Genomic DNA, 20363 nt, shown 5'->3' with positions numbered 1-20363 from the left:
AATGTCGCTGGGGCAACATCCTGGAACTCCCATCCTAATAGCACAGTGAGTGTACCTACACCTCAAGGACTGCAGTGGTTCAAGAAGGCAATTCACCACCACTTTCTGAAGGGCAACTAGGGATGGGAAATAAATGCTGTCCTAACCAGTGCCGCCCACATCCCGTAAAATGTATAATAAAAAGCTGGCGAGAATGTAACTTGCCACTGGTCAGCCCAAGCATGGATATTGTCCAATTTGGACAATTAATACTCCACAGCAACTTTAGATGATGTGTTATGAATGTAAGAAATGGTCATATTTTAGATTTAACCATTTTTGTAGAAATATTATTAAAATCTATGTTAGAATGCACACGACAGTAGGTCAGATTCTCCATCGGCGGGATCCTCCACTTCGCTGGCAACCCACTCATGCCCACCTGTTTCCTGACGGCGTGGGGGTACCCACAATGGGAAACCCCATTGGCCGGCTGCTGGGATGAAGGATCTCACTGCCGGCGGGGGCGAGCCGCACCAGAAAATGGTGCAGTGGAATGGCGAATCCTGCCCAGTATGTCTGTTAGAGCTGTGATTAAAAGTGAGGTATTGTGTTTGGTCCTGGCTAAACAGGTCAACGCACATCCTCTAACAGGAGGCAAAAGAATGCGGTGTGCTTTGAGTGTAACAAAATAGCTAATGGGTAGGGCCATGTCTGTCTGAAAAAACGGTTGCCTGCAGGACTCGAAGCTGAACATCAGTGTTTTCAGTTGGGCAGCACGGTGGCGCAGTGGGTTAGCCCTGTTACCTCACGGCGCCGAGGTTCCAGGTTCGATCGCGGCTCTGGGTCACTGTCCGTGTGGAGTTTGCACATTCTCCCCGTGTTTGCATGGGTTTCGCCACCACAACCCAAAGAAGTGCAGGCTGGGTGGATTGGTCACGCTAAATTGCCCCTTAATTGGAAAAAGTGAATTGGGTACTCAAATTTTTTTTAAAAAGTGTTTTCAGTTTAGTCCGAAAAGGGTTTGCACCAGGACTCTGCACCAAAAGGACTGTGCACCAAGATTACCAAATAATAATAATAATCTTTATTGTCACAACTAGGCACACATTAACACTGCAATAAAGTTATACTGTGAAAATCCCCTAGTTGCCACATTCCGGCGCCTATTCGGGTACACAGAGGGAGAATTCAGAATGTCCAATTCACCTAACAGCACGTCTTTCAGGACTTGTGGGAGGAAACCAGAGCACCCGGAGGAAACCCACGCAGACACAGGGAGAACGTGAAACTCCACACAGACAATCACCCAAGCCAAGAATCGAACCAGGGATCCTGGAGCTGTGAAACAACAGTGCTACGCACTGTGCTACCGTGTTGCCCATGGTAAATCCTGGTTATTAACTCTATACACAAGTGGTAATTGGAATATATGGATTTGCTTAATTGGAATGCAGAGGCAGGTTTCAGGAAGCAAGTTATGATGTTGTAACTGTTAATTGCAAAGTTATTTCTTTGTTGCTACTGTGATTAAGTCTGTGTTCAAATAAAAGTTTGCTTTGGCATAAAAGCTGATTACTGGTCAGTGTTATCACTCCTGTGATATGGGGCAAAATTCTCCGGAAACGGCGCGATGTCCGCCGACTGGCGCCCAAAACCGTGCAAATCAGTCGGGCATCGCGCCGCCCCAAAGGTGCGGAATGCTCCGCATCTTTGGGGGCCGAGCCCCAACCTTAAGAGGCTAGGCCGGCGGCGGATGGATTTCCGCCCCGCCAGCTGGCGGAAAAGGCCTTTGGTGCCCCGCCAGCTGGCGCGGAAATGACATCTCCGGGCGGCGCATGCGCGGGAGCGTCAGCGGCCGCTCACGGCATTCCCGCGCGTGCGCAGTGGAGGGAGTCTCTTCCGCCTCCGCCATGGTGGAGACCGTGGCGAAGGCGGAAGGAAAAGAGTGCCCCCATGGCACAGGCCCGCCCGCGGATCGGTGGGACCCGATCGCGGGCCAAGCCACCGTGGGGGCACCCCCCCCGGGGGCTGATCGCTCCGCGCCCCCCCCCAGGACCCCGGAGCCCGCCCGCGCCACCTTGTCCCGCCGGTAAGGGAGGTGGTTTAATCTACGCCGGCGGGACAGGCATTTTAGCAGCGGGACTTCGGCCCATCTAGGCCGGAGAATCGCGCGGAGGGGACCCGCCAACCAGCGCGGCGCGATTCCCGCCCCCGCCGAATATCTGGTGCCGGAGAATTCGGCAACCTGTGGGGGCGGGATTCACGCAAGCCCCCGGAGATTCTCCGACCCGGCGGGGGGTCGGAGAATCTCGCCCATGGTAACATTTCCTCAGTTTTACAAGATGCAAATAGTTGCGTTTTAGTCCGAGATCTTAACCTAAATTGGGGTTCTGGTCCAGACCCATAACAGTCGTTAATTTATTCAGTGGGAAATTATGCTAACACTCCATCCCACAGTGATTTTTTCACAGCGTCCCATAATTCTAATTCTCTTACTATGTTAATTCTAATAGCCGGCCATTTCATTGTCAGAGCGCCTTAATAATCTTTGATAAAGTATGTTTGCCTTGGGGAAAAAACGCCAATAATTATTCAAGTGTATGAATCAGGGATAAATTTACATAAAGTTCATTGCAGGCATCAGTAATAACCTCATAATTAAAAGTTACTAGTGGACAGCTGTGCCAAGAAGTCAAGCTACTACAAAAAAGCCCAGAACATCAAAACTCACCCCCACAGATTATTACCAAATTAAGCAATGCTTTCGAACATTAATTCCTGGAAAGAGTTTAATGGTTTCAAATGGCAGTATTACCTTGGAAATGCCAGTAATCTGGCAAGTTTCTGCCTTTAACTATGTTTTGTATATGTGTTCTCAAAATACGTTACATTCAGCGTGCAAAAACTTTCCATCATACATTCAGAAAGAAAAGTTAATCTGTCCTCAGCACAAGAAGAAAACATTGATATCAACCAATATAAGCTCTATTATCAAAAGAGTTTGGTTTGCAAGATCACAGTCTGTTGCTTTTTATTGTGTTCATGAATATTCAATTTCAAGTTTTTTTTTGTTGCAACCAAACTTCCGAGCATTTTCCTCACTATTTTACTGGGCTTTATTAAATTGTACAGGTTTGGCAGTTTAATAATTAGTGATTACCAATAAAGTTGTAGAATATAGTAAAAATATTCTACCAGGTCAAACATCAAGATTGGACTTATACTGGTAGGACTAATCAAATGTATTAACACATGAAAATTACATTTTTTCAGCTTGCTAATTTAATGAAGGTCCTAACCCTGTTTAAAGAAGCGGAAAAAGGAATTACCAATGTCTTGATTACTAGTGTCACACAGTGAAACTTCAGTCTCATTATTTTTATACCTGAAGAAATACCATGGCTGACAGTGTGCATAACCGAATATTGACCTTGAAATGAAAACTGACAAAGTACTGATAATTTAATATTTGTTTTTCATCACTAGATTCATTTGTTTAACAGGAAAAGCATGAATTGAATTCTTACAATGCAACATTCATAAAACAATGCTCCAGGTGGATGTGCTTCGAACACATTCTTGTGAAAGCAGAATGATTAATTCTTGCATCTTCTAAATATCTGCAATTTTGTATTGTCCAACAACATAAAATTAGTCTGGCAGCGAACTGTTTAATCATCAAACACTGTCTTTAAACATCTAGTCTAACAAGAAAATGCAGTAAAATTGACGGTAGCATAGTGGTTAGCACGGTTGCTTCACAGTTCCAGGGTTCCAGGTTCGATTCCCGGCTTGGGTCACTATCTGTGCGGAGTCTGCATGCTCTCCCCGTGTCTGCGTGGGTTTTCTCCAGGTTCTCCAGTTTCCTCCCACAGTCCAAAGATGTGCCGATAAGGTGGATTGGCTACGCTAAAATTGTCCTTAGCTAAGGTGGGGTTACTGGTTTACGGGGCTAGGGTGGTGGTGTGGGCTTAAGTGGGGTGCTCTTTCCAAGAGCAGGTGCAGACTCGATGGGCCAAATGGCCTCATTCTGCATTGTAAATTCTATGATACATTCAACCATTTACTATTGCAACTTCTATTCAGGCGGATAGAGGGATAGTGTAGTTTATTGACTTTGATCATTGCAACACTGTGGTCCTCTGCCACAAAGGGGAGTGGGGCTAGTTGAACTGTATCAATTTCCTTCTCTCCCGAGATGGAACTATTTTGTTCCACTTGATGCTCCACCTGGAGGTGCAGCCATGAAGGGATACAACTTACCCACTCAAGGCAAGTGAACTTGACTGACAAACAGCCTTGGGGTTAGGACTCACAAGATCCTGGTAAGATTGAGTGTTGCACCAGCTAAATTACCTAGTCACCTGCCCAATCTGACTAAGATAAATAATATTTTGCAGCAATTTCATCTATTATTCACTTTCAGCTCCAGGAATTGATACCTTAACTTTTTTAAGGCAAGCATATGCTTACTTCACTGTGGAAGAATGATTTTAATTGCCCATAACCATTACATTGGTAATTTATGTAACACAAGTAATATAAAATAATATAAAATAATTTGCTGAAGCAAAAAATTGCTTATTTTATGGTGTACAACTGATGGACTTGTTTATCTTGACTCATGTGAGATGTATTTTCCATTCCCAGCAATTGCTGATATTGCATTCTGCATAAAACCAAACACTATAAAGATCTCAAAACAGTGAAATGAAACAGGCATGACAGTTAAAGAAAAACATGTAATAAATAAGACAAGCAAGCATCCCCACCCCTTTTCTATTTAACTTCTGTCCACCTAAAATAATTCTCAGACGCAGTGCTGCATCCCTCATTCCTTAATCTTGACTTGCTCTTTAATTACAAGGTAAAGTATACTTAATCATCCATATTCAGCCTGAAAGCAATTTCACATCCACAGTATGTGGTTTTATGACAGCTTAAATCAATCACCAGCACACTCTTTTATTACCATTTTGGCTTGCTTCTATCTTATATCTCACAGGGGACTCCCTGCCAAAATGTAATAGAGCCAATGGGGAAAATAGATCAGAAAAGATAGTCCTCCAGAAGGCAGCACCAGCACTCACTATGGAAAATCCCAAGCAAAGGAAAAAACAATTACGCCTTTATCTATGCTTCTGAACCTGCATTCTTGTTCCACAATTAAATGCTCCACAAACACAAAAAAGTACCTTGCACAATTATGCACTTCAAACTACCATGTGAAAAAAATCAATCAATGGATACAGAATAAAGATAATCATTCTGCTGCAAACTCATCAGTTTTATTTCATAATATAGATATTAATATCCAGCAACATACAATGAAACAAAATGCACATCCGTTGGTACGATGCTGTGAAGTAGTCGACTGGTTTGCATATATATCCTTGTGGTCTCACGTTTAGTGTTATGGATTAATTGTTTGTTGGAGTATCTATCCAAAAAAGGATAAGGTACCAAAAATGTGTCCTGCCATCAACCCATTGAGCATCCTTTTCTATCACCTCGAGGAATTTCACAATTTAAGCAGCAATTAGGATTAAAGGACAGATTCCATACAAGAAATTACCTTTCGTTTTCTTGCAGAATCTCATTTCCCTTCATCCAAGTGAAGGTTGCTCTTGGCGAAGCTTTTGGTTTACACTGAATGATGACCTCACTACCTATGCGCACAGGTATTGATTTCTTCAAGGGACTCGTTGAAAAATCAGGTGCTGATGCTAGAAAAAAAAAGGAAAACAATTATGTGGCAGGAGAAAACAACAACCATTAAAATTCAGAAGTCAACTGTTTAGTTTAAAACTTACCTTGACAGGTCCATCTGGCTAAACATAAATGCTTTATCAAAATACTAGTTCTTGGATACTCTTTTAGCATAACTGTTCCAATTAAAATTATACTGATTCTTTATAAAATGTTGCCATGAAGTTATAAATAGAGGAAAGTGAGTGGAAGACAATAACATTTAGAATTTTAAAACCTTCAAAAAACATTCCACCCTTGAGGTCATGAAATATTGAAAGTAAAAAAAAAACACACACAATGACATGCAGCTTACGATTGTCCACAAAGGTTTGCATTTTCTTAGTGGACCACATAAATTCAATGGTCCAGACATTGCTGGAGAGGCATGTGGCAAGTGCCATTACTTCATTAAAAAAAGTCAGAAAGGAAAATTCTCAAAATCTAGAACTCTTAGCATAAGGGGTAGCATGGTAGCACAGTGGTTAGCTTCAGAGTCCCAGGTTCATTTCCTGGCTTGGGTCACTGCCTGTGTGGGGTCTGCATGTTCTCCCATGTCTGCGTGGGTTTCCTCTGGGTACTCTGGTTTCCTCCCGCAGTCCAAAGAATTGTTGTTTAGGTGGATTGGCAATGCTAAATTACCCCTTAGTGTTCAAAAGGTTAGGTGGGGTTACGGGGATAGGGTGGAGGCGTGGGCTTAAGTAGGGTGCTCTTTCCAGGGGTTGGTGCATACTAGAGAATGCCAAATGGCCTCCTTCTGCACTGTAAAATCTATGATTCTATGATCCTAATGCATCTCTTATTGAGCATATTATTCTCTTATTCTACACTTCTTTGTCTATGCCCACTTCCCCTCCTTTTCTGAATGGTAAACTTGCAGTGTAACTGGTTACTGGGACTGATCCTCTGAAATTTCGTGATGGATTCTCAACACCAAAATAATAGTAATGTACAAATGTGGATAAGTAATTCTTCTGACTCCGGTAACCCTCAGTATTGCCTTTCTTCCCACATGCACATCATAGCTTTGTGAAAGCTTTCAGAACCTTAAGAGTAAGAGCTCTCACTGCAGGTTGGTACCACAATAACACACAATGCAGTTGGTTATTTCAATTGTCTGATCAATAGCTTGTCATATTGGGGCATCACTTTATTTGTCTCCTATGTACCCATTTGCCAAATAATGTGCTATGTTACAATCCCCAAAGAGAAACCGTAAACCAAGTTAAATAAATTTGCTGAATTAACCCCAAATGAAGAAATTAGCAACAAGGTTCAAATTTTTACAGCTCTTAGTTTAAGATGAATCAGAACCAAGGCAAATTACATATGAGTTAATAGACAATAAATAGTTCAGATAAAAAGGTAACTTTCACTTTAGATAGCTGATACAATAAAGATATGTCTTGTGCAACCGTAGCATTCTCATCAATTCCCACACAAATGTGGCACTGTTTAGCACAGGGCTAAATCGCTGGCTTTGAAAGCAGACCAAGGCAGGCCAGCAGCACGGTTCGATTCCCGTAACAGCCTCCCCGAACAGGTGCTGGAATGTGGCGACTAGGGGCTTTTCACAGTAACTTCATCTGAAGCCTACTTGTGACAATAAGCGATTTTCATTTTCATTTTCATTCACTATGTACGTACACAAGTCCACAATATGCTGTTATTGCTCATGGAGGATCGGTCAGGAGTCCCATCCGATAATATCTTTTGCTTTTCAACAGTACAATTATCATCGTCAAAGCTCACTTCCATGAATCTTCTCTCTCTCTCGGTTCAGGGTGTGGCCTTCCAAAGTTCCTTTACAAACAACCAATAACTATAATTCATAATTTGGCCACTTCTGGTAAAACTATATTCATACAGCTTTTCAGGTTTTAGACCTTTTAAGCCAGTTTGCTCATTGTTGCCAAGAGTTGGTTTCCTTTTCTGCTAAACAGAAAAACTGACCTCTCCCTGAGAGTGACTTGCACCATCTCCTCCCAAAAATTCTGAGTTCCTCTTTCAGTCGCTGTCTGCATTCTGTTTATATCTGTTTCATCTTCACTCGTTAGCTCCTCTGCTTGTAGATCTCCTTTGAGTTGCAGTTTTCCTTGATGTTCCACACCAGCATCCATATTGTAACTTCTTTCCTGTTGGTATTACTGCCAGGTCAAGGGTCACCAAGTCACATGGATCAGTATTTCTTATTATCCAAGAAAGATACAATTGATTCCTTTGCAATTGATCCAAATGCTTAAAAACTTTATTCAAACTTACTAAAAAAAACAATTACAGATTCCACATGCCTAATAAATTACAAATTTTCCATATTGTACTGATTCCAGGTCAAAGAATGTCACAGCTACCCCCAACAAGTTTTTGTTTGGTACTGGGGTGTTTTGACATGCCAAGTCTCAGGTTCACATTAATTTGCTTCATTGAATATTGCTTTATGCATTGTAAGGCAATCTATACTTATAGTTTGGGCCTGTGTGTTTTGGGGATGAAGGCCGAGGACTACAATTTCCAGTAGATCCTAGGCTCCGGCTCCAGTGTAGGGGTACAGGCCATAAATGTTCAATTCCATGTTTCCTTTGACAGGACCTGGGGAGATGGTTTGTGAAAAGAATGAAAGGTAACCAAGATGTTAATAATCTCCAAAATGTGATGGGATTAGTCCAGGTTGGAGAAGCAGTAGGAGTTGTGGTAAACCACTGTTGTACTTATATTAGAAGTTGTACGGTAGAACCTGCACTACAGGTTCGCCTGTGGCCCCTACCTGCTGGCTCTGCCCAGGAGGTGGGGTATAAATATGCGTGTCCTCCAGCTCGCAGCCATTTCGGCAGCTGCTGTAGGAGGCCACACATCTGATACCAATAAAGCCTCAGTTTGGATTCAACTTTCGTCTTTAAGTCAAATTGATCGTGCCTCAGGAGTGCAGCTGGGTGAAGCTCAGAGCAGCTGCGAGGGCAGCGAGTGTTAGAACATAGAACATACAGTGCAGAATGTGGCAATTCAGAACATTGAGTCTGCACCGACCCACTTAAGCCCTCACTTCCAACCTATCCCCGTAACCCAATAACCCCTCCAACCATTTTTGGTCATGAAGGGCAATTTATCATGGCCAATCCACCTAACCTGCACGTCTTTGGACTGTGGGAGGAAACCGGAGCACCCGGAGGAAACCCACACAGACACGGGGAGAACGTGCAGACTCCGCACAGGCAGTGACCCAGCGGGGAATCGAACCTGGGACCCTGGCGCTGTGAAGCCACAGTGCTATCCACTTACGCTACCATGCTGCCCATAGAAGGCTATGGAAAGTAGTTGCTCAGTGAAGCTGGGACTTGGAGCAGCCCTGGAGCAGTGGCTGTAATTCGTTCAGGGCAGCCAGGTAGCAATGTCAGCTGAGTAAAGCTGAAAAGGTGTCCACTTAGCGCCTGCAGAAAGTAGTGATTCTTTGCTTTATGAAGCTGAGAATTAGGGCAAGGAAAAGCTCATGAGCAGTGGTGTTCTGATCAATGCAGAAAAAGAGCTTGGATGTGCCAGTGATTAGATTTTGGGATGCAGCATTGTAAATCCCGTGGGATTCAGAATCGGATAAAGAGATTGAGTGGTTGGGCGGTGAGCAGTTGTTGCAACAGTAGAGTCTGTCGAAGGGAAGTCAGAGGCCGTGCAGAAGAGGAGCTGAAATACTTTGTAAGGAAGACAGAGGTTGATGCGACCATCAATTCACACGAGACGATCAGCAGAAGTGAACAGTGGTTTTAATAAGCTAGATCTGTGCCTGCCTGCGACTGCTCTGTATTGAGTGCTGCCTACAGGCTGCAGGTTTATATACCACCCCCGAGGGTGCGGAACCACAGGCGGAGCCCACAGGGGCATCAACATAATACAGTACAATACAGTGGTGAATTGCAGTGGCAATACGTTCACCACATTCACCTCCTGTTAAAAATTGAAGTCCAACGGGGATGAAGTGGGCTCACATATCAAGTCTGTCCGGAGCCTTAATCGTTCTCTGTGATCGCCTCAGCTCCGGCTTCGCTGTGGGCATGGGTGTTGGACTCGTTGACTCCGGGAGCGTGTCGTCTGGAGCTTCACGGTGTGTCAGCGATGTGGGAAGGGGGGTGTAGGCCGTGTAGGGGCGGAGGCGGTGTTCAGGATCCCCAGGGGGGCAGCTGGTAGCCCGCCGTGAAGGATTTGGTTGGTGGTAATAGGCGGTGTAGGGGGGGTTGTTGGTGGTGGTCGCTGGGGAACCGGCGGGTGCCAGATCCCGGAGGGAGACTGTATCCTGTCGTCCGTCGCGGTGCGCCACGTAGGCATACTGAGGGTTGGCATGTAGGAGCTGGACCCTCTCGACCATGGGGACGGACTTATAGATCCTCACGTGCTTCCGGAGGAGGACAGGCCCCGGTGTTGTCAGCCAGTATGGAAGCGAGACCCCAGAGATGGACTTCCTGGGGAAGACAAATAGATGGTCGTGAGGTATCTCGTTCGTGGCAGTACAGAGGAGCGACCGTTTGGAGTGGAGCGTGTCGGGGAGGACCTCCTGCCAGCGCGAAACCGGGAGACTTCTAGACCGTAGGGCCAGCAGGACGGCCTTCCATACTGTCGCGTTCTCCCTCTTCACCTGTCCGTTTCCCCGGGGGTTGTAGCTGGTAGTCCTGCTCGAGGCAATGCCCTTACCGAGCAGGTACTGACGCTGCTCCTCGCTCATAAAAGAGCAACCCCGGTTACTGTGGACGTAAGTGTGGAAACCGAACAGGGTGAAGATGCTGTGTAGGGCCTTAATGACATGGCCGTGGTCATGTCGGGACATGGGACGGCGAAGGGGAAACGGGAGTACTCATCAACGACGTTGAGAAAGTACACGTTGCAGTCAGTGGCGGGAAGTAGCCCTTTGAAATCGACGCTGAGGCGCTCAAAGGGGCGGGAGGCTTTCATCAGGCGGGAATTGTCTGGCCAATAGAAGTGCGGCTTGCACTCCGCGCAGACTTGGAAGGCCGTGGTCATGGCCCTGACCTCCTCGGTGGAGTAGGGCAGGTTGCAGGGCCTTGATGAAGTGGAGATGCCGGGTGACCCCCGGGTGACAGAGGTCATTGTGGATGGCCCAAAGTCAGTCATCTTGCGTGCTGACGCATGTGCCGTGGGACAGGGCATCTGGGGGCTCATTGAGATTCCCAGGACGATACACAATATTGTAATTATAGGTGGAGAGTTTGATTCTCTACCTCAAGATCTTATCATGCTTGATCTTGCCCCGCTGTGTGTTGTTGAACATAAAGGCTACCGACCGTTGGTCAGTGATGAGGGTGAACCTCCTACCGACCAGGTAGTGCCTCCAATGTCACACAGCTTCTACAATGGCTTGAGCTTCCTTTTTGACAGAGGAGTGTCGAATCTCAGAGGCGTTCAGAGTACGGGAAAAGAAGGCCACGGGCCTGCCTGCCTGGTTAAGGGTAGCGGCCAGGGCGACGTCTGACGCATCGCTCTCCACCTGGAAGGGGATGGACTCATCCACCGCATGCATCGCGGCCGTGGTAATGTCTGCTTTGATGCGGCTGAAGGCCAGGTGGGCCTCAGTTGTCAGAGGAAAGATGGTGGCTTTGATAAGTGGGCGGGTTTTGTCCGCATAGTTGGGGACCCACTGGGCCTAATATGTGAAGAACCCCAGGCATCTTTTCAGGGCTTTGGGGCAGTGGGGAAGGGGGAGTTGCAGGAGGGAGCGCATGCGGTCAGGGTCGGGCCCTAGGACTCTGTTTTCCATGACATAGCCGAGGATGGCTAGTCGGTTTGTGCGGAAAACGCATTTCTCCTTATTGTAGGGGAGATTAAGGGATTGGGTGGTTTGGAGGAACTTCTGAAGGTTAGCATCGTGGTCCTGTTGATCATGGCAACAGATGGTGACATTATCCAAGTGCGGGACATGCCCCGCAGCCCGTGCTGGTCAACGTTCGGTCCATCGTTCTTTGGAAGACCGAGACGTTGGTGACGGCGAAGGGGACCCTGAGGAAGTGGAAGAGGTGGCCGTCTGCCTCAAAGAGAGTGTAGTGGTGGTCTTCCGGGCGGATCGGAAGCTGGTAGAAGTCGGACTTCAGATCTACCGCGGAGAAAACCCGGCAGTGTGCAATCTGATTAACCATATCCGCTATGCGGGGAAGGGGGTGCGCATCGAGTTGCGTGTACCGATTTATGGTCTGGCTGTAGTCTACAATCATCCGGTTCTTTTCCCCAGTCCTGACAACCACCACTTGGGCTCTCTAAGGGCTATTACTGGTCTTGATGATCCCCTCCCTCAAGAGCCGCTGGACCTCCGACTTGATAAAAGTCCTGCCCTGGGCACTGTACTTGCCTGCTCCTGGTGGCGACGGGTTTACAGTCGGAGGTGAGGTTCGCGAAGAGTGAGGGAGGGGCGACCTTAAGGGTCGCGAGGCTACATACGGTCAGAGGGGGTAGGGGGTCTGATGAATTTCAGGGTCAGGCTTCTGAGGTTGCACTGGAAATCCAGTCTTAACAAGAGAGGAGTGCAGAGATGGGTAAGAACATAGAGTTTAAAATTGGCGTACTCGGCGCCCTGTGTCGCGTAGTTCGCGACACAGTACCCCCGTCTCTGCACTGAATGTGATCCGGAAGCAAGGGAGATTGTTTGGAACGCGGGGGAAATGTGGAGGGAGCAGCGCCTTACCGTGTCCGGATGGATGAAGCTCTCCGTGCTCCCGGAGCCAAACAGACAGAGCGTTTTGTGCCCATTGACCCGGATGGTCTTCATGGAGTTCTTGAGGTGCTTGGGCCCTGACTGGTCGAGAGTAACCGTGCCGAGCTGCGGGTAGCCGGCATGGTCGGTGGTAGCGAGGTGGTCCCAAGATGACGGCTAAGATGGCGGCCCCCGTCGGACGCACGTGTCGGGCGGCGTTGAAGATGGCGGCCAAGATGGCGGCCCCCACGAGTCACACATGGCGGGTTGGGTTGAAGATGGTGGCCAAGATGGTGGCCCCCATGAGTCGCACGTGTCAGGCGGAGTTAAAGATGGCGGCCCCCACATCCAATGAGGTGGATGACACGTCAGAAGGGGGTGGTACCGGCAGGCACGGAGCCACGCTGCGGGATCTGCGGGCCTGTGAGTGGGGCCTTCAATTTTGGAACTTTGGGTCGGGCCAAGCAGACTTTGGCAAAATGTCCTTTCTTGCCGCAGTCGCTGAATGTTGCGTTCCGAGCTGCGCAACGCTGCCTGGGGTGCTAGTTCTGACCGCAGAAATAGCAAGACGGCCCCCTGGGTTGGGCAGGCAGCCGCGGGGCACAGGCATGGGACACCCTCGGGTCAGGTGATGGCCACGCCTCCAGCGCCCACGAGGAAATTGCGTGGTCAGAGGGGAAAGCATTTAGGCTCTGGAAGGCTACCTCTAACGAGGTGGATAGTTTTACCGTTTCTTCTAGGTCGAGGATGACCTTTCCGAGCAGGCGCTGTCTGACATAGCTGGAACAGACTCCAGCCACATAGGTGTCCCGGATGGCGAGTTCCATGTGCTGCGAGGCCGTGACATCCTTGTAGTTACAGTTCCGAGCGAGTACCCTCAGGTCGTGTAGATATTCCTCCAGCGATTCCCCGGGGGGTTGACGACGTGTGGTGAGGAGATGCCACGCGAACACTTCGTTCACCGCCTCACGGAATGTCTTTTCAGGATCGTGACCGCGTCTGCGTACGTGGTCGCGTCCTTGATTAGTCAAAAGATTCTGTGGCTCACCCGGGCATTGAGGAGACTCAGCTTGTGTGCCTCAGTGACAGCGGGCGAGGAGGAGGAGGCGAGGTAGGCCTCAAAGCAGCGGAGCTAATGTAAGAAGATTCCTTTGGCTTCAGCTGCCTGTGGGTCGAGTTCCAGTCGATCATGTTTGAGGGCGGCTTCCATTGCGATATCTTAGCTTATTAAATTGATGCGATCAACAATTCACACGAGACAATTAGCAGAAGTGAACTGCTAATAAGCTAGATCTGTGCCTGCATGCGACTTCTCTGTACTGAGTGCTGCCTACAGGGGGCGGAGCCAGAGGTGGAGCCCACAGGGGCATCAACATAATACAGTACAATACAGTGGTGAATTGCAGTAGCAATACGTTCACCACATTGAGGTAAAAGACATTTTGTGACTCACAGTGATCACTGATGCCTGGGTGAGTTGCTGAAAAAATTCACGGGGTCTATCTTGGTTGGGTCTGCCATTTCATGTGCAGTTGATGTGTTACAGTCTGCCTATTAATTCAAGGTTACCTTATGTTAATTCTGGAGGTTCGAGTATAAGGGAGATAGGATTTACTGTTTTCTTTGTTGATTCTTATATAATAAGAATTGATTTTGTTTAACTCTGTGGAGTCAGCTAAATTTCAAATTTCATTTACTTTGCAGAAGTGGTTACTAGTCCCTCACCGATCATAACAGTATTCATAATTAAAGAATATCAATTACACAGAAACTTGGGTAGCCAAAGTAGACTTTGGGGCCAATTTTCCGGCCGCATATCCTGTTATTTTGAGAGAATAGCGGGAGAGCCCCGAAACAAAATTTGTGTTGGACGCCAAAATGAGTGCAATGCTACCAGCCCATTGCAGCTGATGTTATTTGGTTCAAAGGGCGCTCCAACGTCTGTGAGGCCAGTCTTGCCGGCATCTTCGGTTCTCACACGTCACGGGCTGGATTCTCCGCCGGCGGGATGCTCCATTTTGCTGGCAGCCCGGGGGTTTCCTGACGGCGTGGGGCTGCCCCACAATGGGAAACCCCACTGACCGGCCAGCATAACGGAGCATACCGCCGGCGGGGTGAAATAGAAATGTGGCGCGGCGGGGTGGAGAATCCAGCCCCACGTTTGCAGCAGGCTTCACTCTTGGCTCCAAGGAAATGACTAAGTGTGGCAGAATTGTTATTTTTTAAAAATAAATTTAGAATACCCAATTCTTTCTTTCCAATCAAGGGGCAATTTAGCATGGCCAACTGACCTACCTGTACATCTTTTTGGGTTGTAGGGGTGAGACCCATGCAGACATGGTGGGAATGTGCAAATTCCACAGGGACAGTGACCCAGGGCCAGGATCGAACCCGGACCCTAGGTGCTATGACAGCAGTGCTAACCACTATATCAGCATGCTACCCTGATGGGAATTGCACCAGAACATCTGGCATGATGTGCATCGTTTTCCCCGTGCAAAATGACACTGGATTCCAGTGACAGCTCTTGGACCACATCAAAGGCAGTTAACTGCTTTCTGGAGAGAACAAAAATGAAGTGAGAGCACTTAACTGCCCGAAGGAGGTCATTCGTCTTCTTGCTGCATTGCGTGCAGGTCCTCCAGGTGAGTCTGCCAGCACTGACAGCCTCTGCCAACTCATCCCAGGCGCTGTTAAGAACGGTGGGCTTCAGTCTCCACCCCATACTGGGGAAGAGGGTGGTATCTACCTCTCCTCAACGGTATCCAGCATGCTGTCAATTTTGGACTTCCAGTACATTGGATTAGTTCTGCATGCAGCCATCTCCTTGGCTGGAATGACAGTCTGTGCTAAGTAGAGCACTTAAAAGCTGCTTCAGCTTCTCAGGCTTTTAACGCAAATCCTGACCCTCGTGAATCAGACACCAGTGGGGCCGGCAATCGTTCGGGTAGCACGTGGGCAGATTGTTACCTATTTGCAAGAACTGAATTTCTCCTGGCTGTGCTCCTCGTGGGGGCGTGAAGTTCCCACAATTCAAACCCGGTGGCAGCGATTTCTCTGAAATGGAGAATCCAGCTCTTAGTCATTTTGGGGGAAAATGCCATCCAACATTTCCAATATCGTCTTCAGACGATGTTGCTGTATTGTGCGATAACAATGACCTAGGACCACTCATTCCTACATAACCGAGCATACATCATAACAGTGCTTAAGCCAAGCTCCTTCATGGCCTTTATACAACAGATATCTGTAATAAAACATCCTCTACAGCAATTGCTTGTCATTTCAGTTTTATTTTTTAATAATAGTCAATAGGTTTCAGTGTTATTTTGGAAACTTGTTCTACATTAGTTACAATTAACGCATTCTTTCTTCTGCTTGTGGTTCGATACATGTACTGGAATAGGGTGTAACTATTCAGTGGAAAAACCTTTATGAATTTGGTGTTGCCGAATTGTAAGCGACACATCAAAATCTACGAGCAACTAACAACCCTTAAGACCATAAGGGTGATTTTCAACTTCCTCCACGGGTGAGCTGATCGTGAAGGAAATGTTGGGTGGTGTGGTGTTGGACAGATGGAGGAGATGCATCATGAGAGGGGAGTTTACTGAATGGTGGACAGTGGGACTTGTTTTTTCTGTAGGACCAGGGAACTCTCCTGTTCTTCCTGGTCGCACAGAAAGTTCCAGAACATTTCTCAAGCAACCTATCGTGATCTATTTGAGGACCACTTACTGGGCCTCTCACAGCCTTGTACAACTGCTAGGATTGCATTGGGTGTACACCCTGTGCATTCTTAACTCACAATTATCCAAGTGTTATGGACAGGTGGGGGTTAATTTAAAAAGCACTAATTTCTCACCTCACCACCCACCTGAAAGATGTTTTGATTTGTCTTCCTCTTTATAAGTGGTGGTGTATTTCCATAATTCCTCAGTTTCTGTGCTGTACAAGTTTCTATTAATAACTCCATAGCAAATTCAAGACAGGGTGAACTCATAGGATGCACATGTTCAAAATGTGGAAAGGAGAGTTTGCAACATCCCCACCACACTCAGGTAGTAAGAGAGGGATAGAGGAAATGTTTTACAGTTCAGAGACTGCAATGAAAATAAATATTGGTTGACGTGAGTTCCAAAGTCCAGAATCAAAATCCAAAGAGGTATTCCTTCACCAAGGTCGGCAGGCTGAAAACCAATGTTGGAGAACTCACTTTTCCAGTGATGTTGACTTCACATGAATCAGCCTTGTAGGTGATGGCATCGCATTTCCAACAGAAGCAGTGTTGGGCTGCCGGTCAGACTGAGCTATTTAGTTTAGTGATGCAATATAACTTTTTCAACAAACCAAAGGCCCATGCCAGATGACCTCCTCATCTCTCCACGAGGTCTTTACAAAGGATATGTATCTATTGTCTGGATTTCAGCTGAGATTCAAAGACTGCTAAAGGATCAAGCCATTATTAGTTGAAAGGAATGCTTGGGGTCCCTTTTGGCTGAGCCAACTCTCTGTCTCCTACTGGCAAACATGGGTTATCAAATGCTGGCTTTTTTATAGCCCTCTTTGATGTTTGGCATTGCAGTTCCCAGGTCATCATCCCACAGCTCCTTCGAGATACGGAGGTACAGGTTTTTCCCAAAGCTAGTTTGGGAAACTGATATGTAAGCAACCTTTCAGGGAGATTTGCTTTATGTCTATTTGCCTGAAGTTTGTATTAGGTGGACTTTGGATGTTCAATGAACCTATTTTCTACTGACAGCAGTCTGTTTTTCAGGTGAGAAACGGATGAGCAGCAGTTAAAGTTTCCTCATATATCAGTTATACAGTTCAGAGACTGCAATGAAAATAAATATTGGTTGACGTGAGTTCCAAAGTCCAGAATCAAAATCCAAAGAGGTATTCCTTCACCAAGGTCGGCAGGCTGAAAACCAATGTTGGCGAACTCACTTTTCCAGTGATGTTGACTTCACATGAATCAGCCTTGTAGGTGATGGCATCGCATTTCCAACAGCAGTTAAAATTTCCTCATGTATCTGGAGTATCAAGTACAATGGGCGGAATTCTCTGGCCGCGTCATCCTGGTGACTGGAGAATCCTGCCCGAGGTCAATGGACTTCTCCATTGTCTGCGGCTCACCTGTGGCGTTCTTGCAGCGGGCAGGGAGGAAGAATCCAGCCCAATGTTTTCATAATATTGTGAGGTGTTTATTCACAAAAATTGGGCATAGGAGCTTTCTTGACTCAGATTAATAATGGTACTCATTAGAAAGTAATCTGGTATTGACACGGATTGCTAGTTTCCAAAATAGGAATAAATGCTGATTGTGAGTTTCCAAAACTGTTTTAGAAATGCCAATTGTTGTTATGTTGCGAATAATCTAATGAAACCTAGCCATACACGACTAGGGGCTTTTCACAGTAACTTCATTTGAAGCCTACTTGTGACAATAAGCGATTTTCATTTCATTTCATTTCATACTTCAGTTTCTATATACTTGCATGGTACCTTTTGAAACACAGCAAAAATGCAATAATGTATTTAATGCCACATGTTTGGCATCCTCCTTGCCAAGGAAAATTGGACATTAAGACAAATAAATAAACGATTCTCAGAAGAAGGCATGATCTGATGAAGAACAAAACATTATTTATGTTGGTTAAGTTACACATGAAGAAGTGTTTTTTAAGTTCTCTCCTGAATAGCCTGGATCTGATTTGAAGGTTATGCCTCTCTGTCATAGATTTCTCAACAGTGGCAAAAGAACGTTTCTACTCTCTTAAAATCCATAGAATCCTTACAGTGCAGAAGGTGGCCATTTGGTCTAACGAGTCTGCACCAACGCTCCAAAAGAGCAATCTATCGGCGTCCATTCCCCTGCCCTATCCCTGTAACCCTGCACATTGATCAGGGTCAAACGACCTAACATGTACTTCTTTGGACACAAAGAGGCAATTCAGCATGGCCAATCTATCGAACATGCACAATCTTTAGACCGTGGGAGGAAATAGAAGCACCCGGAGGAAATCCATGCAGGCATGGAAAGAATATGAAAACTCCATGTGGACAGTCATCCAAGGCCGGATTCGAACCCAAGTTCCTGGCACTGTGAGGCGGCAATGTTAACCACTGTGCCACCGTGCCGCATTGAAGTGCTTTCGTTTATTTATAAATTTAAAGGGCCCAAGTCAATTTCTTTCAATTAAGGGTCGATTTACCATGATTAACCACCCACCCTGCACATCTTTAGGTTGTGGGGGTGAGACCCACACAGGCACAGGGAGAATGTGCAAACTCCATACGGACGGTGACCCGAGGCCGGGATTGAACCCAGCTCCTCGGTGCCATGATGTAGCAGTGCTAACCGCTGAGCCACCGTGCTACTTTCTTAAATTCTTTCTAAGTCTTAAAAACCCTAATCAAATCATCCTTGAACATTCTACATTTGAAAAAATATGTAGCTAGTTTAGATAATCTTTCCTCATCTTATAACCCTGGAGTCCTTGTAACATTTCAATGAATCCGCCATGTACCCCTTCCAAAGCCAATGTATCCTGCAGTGCAGTGTGCAGAACTGTAAACAGTACTCCAGATGTGGTCTAATCAGGGTTCTGTTCCTTCCCTTAAACATCAGCCTGCTAATTATAAAGGCCGACATTCCATCAGCTTTTTGATTTTTTAGCGACCTAACATGACATTTTAGTGATCCCAAGGTGAGATCAAATGGGATTTAATTCACAATGTGAGATCACATGGGATTGGGGGTAATTTATTAGTTTGGATAGAAGACTGGTTGACGGACAGGAGACAGAGTGCCAGTATAAATGGGTCTTTTTCTGGATAGCAAGATGTAACTAGTGGGGTGCCACAGGGTTCAGTCCTTGGGCCCCAGCTATTTACAATCTATATTAATGACTTGGATACAGGGATAGAAGGTTCAATAGCCAAATTCGCCGATGACACAAAAATAGGTGGGACAGTAAATTGCAATGAGGAAATAAGAACCTTACAAATAGATATAGATAGGTTAGGAAAGTGGGTCAAAATGTGGCAGATGGTGTTTAACGTGGATACGTGTGAGGTTGTGCATTTTGGTCGAAAAAATGGAAAGGCAAGTTATTATCGAAATGGAGAGAGACTTCAGGGTGCTCCGATGCAAAGGGATCAGGGTGTCCTCAAGCATGAGTCACAGAAGACGAGCATGCAGGTGCAGCAGATAATAAGGAAAGCAAATGGAATGTTGGCATTTATCGCAAAAAGAATTGAGTTTTAAGGTAAGGAAGAATCCCGGCCGAGGGGTTTGCCGTATGAGGAGAGATTGAACAGTTTAGGCCTATACTCGCTAGAGTTTAGAAGAATGAGGGGAGATCTAATTGAGGTACACAAGATGCTATAAGGTATGGCTAAAGTAGACGTGGAGCTGATGCTTCCTCTTGTGGGGCATTAAAAACGAGAGGTCATAATCTTGTAATAAGAGGTAGCAAATTTAAAACAGATTTGAGGAAAAACTACAAGGGTTGTGTATCTGTGGAATTTGCTACCCCCGAGTGCGGTGGATGCAGGAACAGTGTTAGTTAGGAGGAGTTAGACAGATTTTTACTTGATAATGGGTTGAAGAGTTATGGAGAATGGGCAGGATGGTGTTGAGGCCAGGATGGGATCAGCCATGATCACATTGAGGGTGTTAGGCTCAGGAGGTTGAATTGCCTACTCCCACTCCTAGATCATGTGTTCTAGGGAGGAGATGCTATGGCCGATTTTGCAATCCAGCTCTTGGCCTGTCACATTGTAGGTAGCAGATGAGGAACAAATCAGCCATGATAGAATGGCAGAGCAGACTCTATGGGCCGAATGGCCTAATTCTGCTCCTATATTTTATGAACTTATGAACTACGTAAGTGAACTACTAAATCGCTTTGGACTGCCACTGTTCTCAGCTTGGTCACCATTT

The 20363-nt window shown here is 46.3% G+C and overlaps 1 protein-coding gene across 26 annotated transcripts in view; it reads right to left on the bottom strand.

The window, feature by feature from the left end:
- The window catches only part of LOC140388298 (contactin-4-like), a 3617424-nt gene that overhangs the window by 909976 nt on the left and 2687085 nt on the right, over positions 1-20363 (bottom strand). For all 26 annotated transcript variants that reach the window (XM_072472208.1, XM_072472210.1, XM_072472213.1 and 23 more), the window contains one exon: positions 5558-5708. In XM_072472208.1, coding sequence (XP_072328309.1) covers positions 5558-5708 — 151 coding nt within the window. The remainder of the gene's footprint in view (positions 1-5557; positions 5709-20363) is intronic.

This window comes from Scyliorhinus torazame, chromosome 13 (assembly GCF_047496885.1).
Source record: "Scyliorhinus torazame isolate Kashiwa2021f chromosome 13, sScyTor2.1, whole genome shotgun sequence".
Taxonomy (NCBI): domain Eukaryota; kingdom Metazoa; phylum Chordata; class Chondrichthyes; order Carcharhiniformes; family Scyliorhinidae; genus Scyliorhinus; species Scyliorhinus torazame.
This window is presented reverse-complemented; position numbering and strand designations above follow the sequence as displayed.